The 8586-nt window shown below is 50.5% G+C and overlaps 2 protein-coding genes across 2 annotated transcripts; one reads left to right on the top strand and one right to left on the bottom strand.

The window, feature by feature from the left end:
* Positions 1-203: 203 nt before the first annotated feature.
* Positions 204-1446, bottom strand: LRP88_06561 (uncharacterized protein; the record flags this gene model as incomplete). The annotated part of the gene is made up of 4 exons (XM_083243099.1): positions 204-603; positions 654-694; positions 744-1108; positions 1164-1446. 4 exons carry the CDS (start codon positions 1444-1446, stop codon positions 204-206), a joined length of 1089 nt encoding a protein of 362 aa, XP_083102035.1.
* A 3277-nt stretch (positions 1447-4723) lies between these two features.
* On the top strand, positions 4724-5029 carry LRP88_06562 (uncharacterized protein; the record flags this gene model as incomplete). Its single annotated transcript, XM_083243100.1, has 1 exon — positions 4724-5029. The coding sequence occupies one exon, from the start codon at positions 4724-4726 to the stop codon at positions 5027-5029; it is 306 nt and encodes a 101-aa protein (XP_083102036.1).
* Between the last annotated feature and the right edge of the window lie 3557 nt (positions 5030-8586).

The raw sequence follows: 8586 nt of genomic DNA on the forward strand, positions 1-8586 counted from the left end.
AGTGCCCATCGACCTCCTGTTTGACCAAAAGGCTAAACCAATACATCAGGGTCACAACTCCATGTTTCGGGTAGCGAGGGATAGTAGACGTTGGTAGATGTACCGACTAGCATCTATTTCATTATACATTATGGTTATATTTCTATGTACTTTCTTTCTTTCTCCCCTTCTCTGTACTATGCCTGACGTTTATGATGGTATCTCTATTCGACACTGTATTGGCGCTGATGTAATTGCTTCGTTGAACTGCTCTCGCTGATCTCTCTGTCGTCGTTTTCCTCGTGAGAATCATCGTCATTCTCGCTGGGGCCGGTGCGAGTCACTTGCGTCACAATCGTCTTCTTGATACCCTCTATCTTCTCTCGCTCCTTAAGTTCGTATTCATCCTCTTCGCCAAGCTCGATGTGGGTTCGGTGGTGAGTGCTGGCCAGTGTGTGGCCGAAGCGGCTGGGGTGCTGGCGAGATGTACCATTGGTCCTCGATCGAGAGCTGTAGTCGTGGTCCTGGTTGTTGCTGGCTCGGACGACCTTTCCGATCAGGTCGGCCATGTTCATCTCGATGTGTAGCTTGAGAAGGTAGACGAGGGGGTGGAATTGAATGTACCTGCAATGGGTTAGTGAGATACAAAAGTGGGCGTGTCTAGTGGAACATACACAAAACTGTTTGGCAGCGACATCATGCAAATCAAAAGGACCTGTATCGGGTTAGCAGACGTTGCTATAAGTAGAACTGGGTATACTTACGTCCAGGGCGATAGAAATGGCAACCAGGAACAAGTTCATTTGATAAAGGCGTGTATACTTCTGGAGGCCATTCGCGACAAGCCTCTTCTTAACGACGTAGATGAAGTAAAAGTTGAGAGCAGCGTCCATAATAGCAAAGATGACTTTCTCGCAACGGTCCCAAATCTCGTTGAGGTGGATGTATCTCTCGCTGATCTGGAGACGGGCCGGGACCCAAATGCAAAAGACGCTGATGTTGACGGCGAAAAGGATGAGGAAGCAGGTCCATTTGAGCTTGGTACCGTTTGATCGAACGACCATCAATAAGGAAACTCGATTGATGATGATCTGGATCAAACATTGAACCTGTGTCGACCACCACACGACTATGGCAAAGAGTCAGCTTGTCAGGTCCGGGAACCCCACCCTGGGCGTCCTTACTGATGAAAAAGAAGAACTGCAAACTCGGCTCGATCTTATTCCGAAGATAGAACCAGCACATAACACCCAATAGGAAACTCGAGATGATCTCAACCCAGATCAGGGCGACATAGGCCGTGATTCTTTTCCTCCTATGCCAAGCGGATTTCGTCTGCTTGGCCGCCTTGGAAACGTTAAAGACGGTGATACCGAGAGATAGGCCCCACGCGATGGACGCAATGTTCATGTCGGTATCATTTGGCAGGTCTGGGACATAGTTGTCCGGGACCATGAAGCCAGTCATGTTGCCAACAGTCTCGGGCCTTTCCGCCGACGGTGAGGAGAGAAGAAGAGTTGAAGGAATGTGAATCGGTGGACGGAAAAAAGCAATTCGGGACGGACGACGTGTTCCATTAAAGAGGGTTGGCCACCTCGATGCTAAATCCGGCAGTCTGGGCAGTTTGATTCAGTCGCTCTGCTAAACTGCCGATCCCTATTGGAAGAGAGCAGCCCCGTGCCGAGAAACCCGTAAAGGCACTAACCCACAAGTGGCTTGGGACCAAGACGGGCAACAGAACTGAAGAGGCTAGGGGCCGGGCCGGACTCTGAGGGGCTTGAGCTACGGTGAGGGTGAGTGCACCGCCAAAAGTATGTTTGAAATTGCCCCTGATGGCCTTTGCTGGCTGCCTTGATCTCCTGGAGCCGGTTTTGGTTTCGAGTACTGTATCATGTGGTAGACAGGAGCGTGGACATGAAGCGATCTCACTCGAGAAAGACAGCGAGTCCCCCTTTGGGCCTCGTCGGGTATTCTCAAGTCAAGGGAAGCGATGGCAGGAGAGCCGCAGTGTGGTACCGATCCCCGTGATAAGAAACCATCCTGCTGGTCGGCTCCACCAGGAAAATCACCGGGTTCTCTGCCGAGGGAGAGTTTCCAGTTGGGTGGCCAGACTCCCGCCGACCCCGGTAGCCTGCAGCCCAATGGCTTCCATGACGCGTCGGTGTAATGAGTGCCGAGTCATGAATATGTGGGGAACGCAGGCGCTAAAATCTCATGTCTTGACCCAGATCTCGTAAAGCTCGGGGTCGGTCTGGAGACTGGAACTAAACTAGCGACTCTGGCTGCGATCGGCCACATCTTCAGGCCTTGTTTTTCTCCGTGCCGCATTAATGTGCATCAAGACAACTGACTCCCATGTGCTCTCCGTGGGCTGTCGAGTCAGTTGGCCAACAGTGAGGGAAGTGAAGCGCCACGTATTCTGCCGTTCTTCTTCTACGGAACGACGAGGCTTCAGTCAAGCCAGACGTTTGATGACGATGCCACCTTGACATTGGGCTACCTCCTATATGAAGGGCCCATACGTAGTAGAATTGAAGAACGCCTCCGATGGGTCTCGGCTGTTTAGTCAGAAGTTCTCGTCGCCAATGGACCCAGAACCCAACACGAGTCAGTACCCGAGACCCTTGCTGTTCGAATCAGCCCAACACACTGGACTGGGGCGAGGATTTGCACAAAACGAAGCACTGGCCCTCGGTTCATGAAATCTCGACACCAGCAAAAAGACCCTGATACTAGTGTCGTGGATCACCCAAGAGGGGCGATGCTATCGATTGTCTCATAAATGATAGTCGATTCATGATGGGTTTGCAAAAGTTGCTGGTGTGCCTCGGCATTTGCTAGGTGCATCTTTCCCCCATCTTGCTTCCTTTCGTCGGCGCGAGTAAGGCAACAACTGGAACCTTCCAGATTGCCCCCGACAAAGACATTGTTGCATAAGAATAGCGACTGGCATGGCATCTCATGCGATGCTGTCTCCAGGTCGGCGACTAGATAAACCTGGCTGCACCAAGAACACAGTCTGTCACTAGGAGTCCCAAGAGGGCATGACAAACCGCTAGCTAGGATGAAGAACCGATTCCATGGCCCGCGAAGTGGAACGAGTGGCGCCTCTACTACGGAGTAGTACCAACCCAAGCCTAGTCAGCTGGTAGCCCAGAGAATCTAGCGACGAGGTCCATCCCTGCTCAGGGGCCCTGGGAAGCCGATCTACTTACTACTGGCGTGCAGAAGAATCCTGTCAAGCAGCCCCTGATGCGCTTTGACTTCCGTTGTGCCCCGGCCGCTAGTATTGAAGATCTTTCTCCAACGTCATCTATTAGAGCAAGGGTTCGCACTGATCAATCACAACGTCCGGACGCACCACAGCCAGGATTTTATCTGCGTCGTGGGTTTCTACCGTAGAAACTCGAAAAATTGAGCCTCTTGGCAAAGTGGAACCGGGCCAATTTCCCCGCCCACCTTTCCTGATTAGGAATAGTGTGTCTATCATCATCCGACCTCAATCCCTCTGATCATAGCTTCTCAAAATTGTCGGAAAGTAGGGTCAAGCCAGAATTGTGTGTTTTTCATTGTTCCTCGTTCCCAATTGCCACAGGGGCTGCCCACAAAGGCAGCTCAAGGTCCGGGGATTCGCCGAGACTTTAGCGACCTTTTGCCGGCTCTGACTAATCATATTGTATATGGCCATGTCTAATACGCCCCTTTAGCACAAAGACATAGGCTTTGTGCTGCGGGCAATGCCTTTCACCTTCTATTTCTCATTCAATGGTTTCGCTGTGTATTCGGCGATTCAATGGCGAATAATCGCCTGGTTCCTTGTCTCCTTTTCATAGTGAATAAAGTGTTTTGTTGTTCACCTTGGTTGTTCGGTGAATGCGGCCCTGTGATTGGTCCAGGCGAGATATCGCCAGTGCTTCGCCGGGTCGTCGGTGCTCGATAGTGACGGCTAGTGATGGCTTTAAAACTGCGCGTTGCCCTCTCAACTGGCCTCCCAAATATCTACATATTAGATTCCCTTATTTTGTTTTCCTTAGTCTTCTTATCTTCCCGCTTAACCTATAACTCTCTTCTTTGCCTCTTGGCCCTCGCCTTTCCGTCGTCGTAGTCTCGCTGACCGTTCGCTATGTCTTATCTCTCTACTTTCGCCGAGGTCCTAAAGGCCTTTCCCTATGACCCTCTGAAGACCTAGACCGCCTATAACCCTAGGGAGACCCCTTGCTTTTACTATATCTAGTATATTTCCCGCTATCTTCTCCTCTAGTGTGTTATTGATACTTCGGCGACCCGTTGCGTTATGTGTACCTTTGATAAGAAGAAGTGTGGCGCTGTGAGTCTTTTTCCCCGGTCTGATTCTCGTATTGACTTTCGTAGATCCCTCGCGAGTTCCTCGGCGCTGCCTAGGCGTACTGGGAGGCTCTTGATGGTATCTCTGACCGCATGGCCGCTGTCTCTGCTCCCCCCGCTGATGGTTCGCCTGCTGTTCCCTGGACTGCTTAGTAGGTCTACCGGGCCAATGTGGCAATTGAAGAGGCGGGGGCCGCTTGGCGACGCCTCGCCGAAAAGACGCGGGACCCTACTTCTGGTGGAACAGAGGTCCTCGGTGCCTCTATTTAGCAGTAAGAGTTAGCTTCCCACCGTGAGCTGCTTTCCTTGTAGTGTCTCTAATCCGTAGGTTCTGCGATTATTTGCTGAGTCTTTTGCTAATGTTTTTTTCTAGGCTAGTGCTTAGTTCTCCCTGGCTGAGATGACTTCCCGCGTTGCCGCTGCCACCCCTCTGTACGCCTACGATGACACGCCGGCCGTTCGCCTAAAGATCGCTATCCTGGCCCTGGCTAACTGCGAGGATATCGATCTCGAGACCGAGGGTTTGGCGATTGCTCTCCCTAAGGAGTTTGATTGGCCTGAGCACGCTGCTCTGAAGGCTGCCCTTGACCGCTGCACTGCTAACGTAGCGCCTCTTTGCCCTGTGGACTTCGTGGGTAATGCGCCTACTAGCCGAACCACCGGCAAGACTACGCCGAAGAAGCGCGCCGCTCCCGCTGGTGGTTGACCTAATAAGCGCCGCTAGCCTCTTGCTCTCCCTGCCGCCGACCCTTAGTCGGCCCGTCGGCGAGTCTCCGCCTGTTCTTGTTTGGTCTTTGTGGATTTGTGTTGTGTGTGTGTGGGTTTTATGCCTTTAGTTTCGGGAGTTTTGATATTTGTATGAGTAGTTCCTGCGTTAATAGCTCGCCTAGGTCTCGGCGAGTATTTGTCCTTTATATTGTCTCTTGTGAATCTACCTGTGTGTGACTATTTTTCTCCTCTTTTCTGTTTCGCTCTAACCTCGCTGAAATGTCGGCGAGGCGTAGCTGACTTGTGAAGTTTTGAAATAACTCTATACTTAGATTCTTCGTGAAGCCGTCGGCGAGGAGTTGGGCTGAGGGGGTATACGTGATATCTACCTTCCCACGTGTAATTTCTTGCCTAAGCTAGTGATTGTGAATATCAACGTGTCTCAGCTTGGTTCGTAGTTGTATGAGCTCTTGTTTCACTAGGCGTATTGTCTGCTTGTTGTTATATTGGATGACTACCTTTGCAGGTATGGCGTGGCCTCGTCGAGGGTTTGGCGAAGATAGGTCGATTCGTAGAGCAGAGATCAGTCTACTAGCAAATAGTGCCTCCTTCGCGGCCTGTGATAAGGCTAGTAGTTCAGCTTTTATTGTTGACGTTGTGACTGTGTCCTGCTTGTTAGCCCTCTATGAGGTAGTACCACCGAATAGCCTCATGGCAAAGGCCTGTGAACTCCGACGGTCCAGCGAATTGTCGGCGAAGCTTGCGTCTGACGCTACTTATAGTGTGTTATCTTCCCCTCTTGGGGTTGACCCGTATTGTAAGGAGAGGCCTCTGGTTTCTAATAGATACCAGATTACTCTGTTAGCCGCTTGATGGTGCTCTGGGCCTGGGTTCTGATTGAACCTTGCCAGCCGGCTCGAGGCGAAGGCGATGTCTGGCTGAGTCATCACCGAAGCGTATATGATTGTCCCGACCTTTTGTTGGTAGGCTTGTGTGCTTTTCTTGCTCGCGAGCCCTTGGTATAGCAGTAGCTCCCCTTGGGCCATCGGAATTAGGGCTCGATACGTCGGTAATCCTTCGGCGAGTAATCGCTTTATCTTATCGATGTACACTGATTGGGATAGCTATAGGCGTCGGTTCTCCCTGTCCCTGATAACTTCGATGCCTAGGAACCACTGTAGGGGCTTTCCGCCTTCTATATGATAGAGGCTTTGCAGGCTCTTTATTAGATTGTAGGCCTTCTCTTTAGAAGACTTTGGAAAACATAGGACATAGTTATCTACGTAGAAGAAGAATGTAATATCTTCGTAGGTCTAGTAGTAGTCTTCGCTAGGTACTCGGTGAAACCCTGTCTCTAGTAAGCCCTTTTTGAAGTGCTTTTGCTATAGTAGGGGGGATCTTCGTAGCCTATAGAGTGCTTTATGTAGTTTGAGAATAATGCCGGGCTTTTGGTAACCCCTTGGTATCTCTATATAGATATCCTTATCTAAGGTGGCATGCATAAAGGCGTTGACTGCGTCGTATTATAGTATCTCGTAATTAAACTTGTTTGCTATCGCTATTAGCGTTCTAAATAATATCCCTGCGAGGGTTACTGCGTAGGTTTCTCGGCTATTCTTTGCTTATTGGTCGCCGCGGACTACTAGGCGTGCTTTAATCTTAATGAACCGGCCGTGTTTATCTAACTTATAGACATAGACCTAGTGATACCTGAGTATTTAGTGACCTCTCGCTAACTCTCTAGAAACTTTAAACCATAACTACGAGTATTTATGACTCTAAAGATATGCCTTCTCGGCTTTAGTGATTGTATCCCGGTATAGATGACTTCTGATATTGGCGTATGAGCTAGGGAGTCGCTCTAAGAGCTTCTAGTGTGTATTGACCCTGGGCCCTGATGCCTCGCTGAGTATAGAGCTTGTCTTATCCCTTTGGGCATCTCGCTTTCCCGCACTCGGTTAGTATTAAGGGGATAGTAACCTCCCTCCCTTCGGCGGTCCTTCGGGGCTGGCCAGGCCTCGTTGGATCTGATGACCTATCCTGGTCTTCCGTTGGGTGCTCTTATGTTTCTTGTGTGTACTCGCTAGGAATGCTGCGTTGAACGGTGTTCTATCCATTGCCGCGCCTTTGGCGAGCGATCTCTAACTCGCTGGCTTTCTAGTTTGTTCTTCGTCTCTCTCCCCTCGCCCCTTCACGCCTAGGCTATTAGCTAAGGCGTGGAAGAATGCTGCTGGCGGGGAGTCGGGCGGTGTTAGTAGTAACTTAAACTTTGCTTATGTATACTCGCCTGAGGCTTCGCTGACCGTCACTGAATGCTCTTTGCTTCCCTAGAGAAGGTCCCTAGGGTCATTAGAGATTTCATCCGGTTCCTCGTCAGGTAGCTATGATGCCCACTGCTATGGTGGCTCTTGGGCTGCTATTAGTTCACTGATGCGCCTCTGTATTGCTTCTAGGTCTTCTTTTAGTAGGTCATCCCGAAGGCTCTCTGACTTCCCGTCGAAGTGTTACTTCTTATTAAAAGTTATATCTCTCGTAGTGAATACTTCCTTCTATAAGGGGTTCTAAATTCGGAAGGAGTTACTAGATGTATAGCCTATGAGGAACCCCATCTAGGCCCTGGGCGCCTGCCTTTAGAGCCTGTTTTTTCGTAGTTGTGCCTCTGCCGTGAGGGCGAAGGCTTTATAGCCGTATGATCGTAAGTGGGATAGGTTAGGCTTCGCCGAGGCCTTGGTCCGAAAATGTTTATAGAAGAGCTCGTATGGGGTCTTCTGCCTTCGGCGAATGGACGGCGTGCGGTTATAGAGGTATGTCGCGGCCTTGATTGTCTCTGGCTAGAGGTATTCAGGCAACTTTGCCCCTATCCTTATAGCCCTACTCTTCTGCATAATAACCGCTGTTACCCTCTCTGCGCCCCCGTTTTGGGCTTGTGTGTTTGGGGCAGAGGGTTCATATTGTATCCCCTTTTCTTATAGTTCGGCGGCCACTCGCGGATAGGTCATTGTGATTTTGTTGTTATACTTAATGACCCTAACCTAGATGGAGTATTATACCTCTAGCATCTTAAGGAACCCGTTGATCGCCGAGAGTATTGCGGAGGTAGAGCGATTAGTCGCATAGTAATCCCATAAGTAGCCTATCGCTCTATCGGTGAATAGCTATATAGAGGTATAGCCCGCGTAACCCTGGGTCATCGGGTGGAAGTCCAGGGCTATTCTTTCGCTAGGTCGTGCCTCTGCCATGGCTTCTCGCGGAGCTCTTTTGATCATTCGGCGAGCCTTCGCCACGCCACATGCTTCGCAGTCCACCGTGGTTATGCGTTGAGTGCCTTGGGGAATCTCCCCTTTTAACCTCACCCCGCGGGCAGCTGTTGCTAGGTACCGAAGGGGTTTAGGGCCAGGGTGTCCTAGCTGTCTATGCCAGGTAGGAGTGTCCCCTAGTAAGGGGCGTCGTATTATCTAGGTGGTATAGGCCCTCCTTTGGCGACGCCTCGGTTAGTCATCGGCTATAAAAGCCGCTTTCTTTGGGGTCTGGTTCTTTACGGGTTCCCTAAACTCA

Source organism: Fusarium phalaenopsidis, assembly GCF_050370095.1.
Source record: "Fusarium phalaenopsidis strain FUZ10S chromosome Unknown contig_32296, whole genome shotgun sequence".
Taxonomy (NCBI): Eukaryota; Fungi; Ascomycota; class Sordariomycetes; order Hypocreales; family Nectriaceae; genus Fusarium; species Fusarium phalaenopsidis.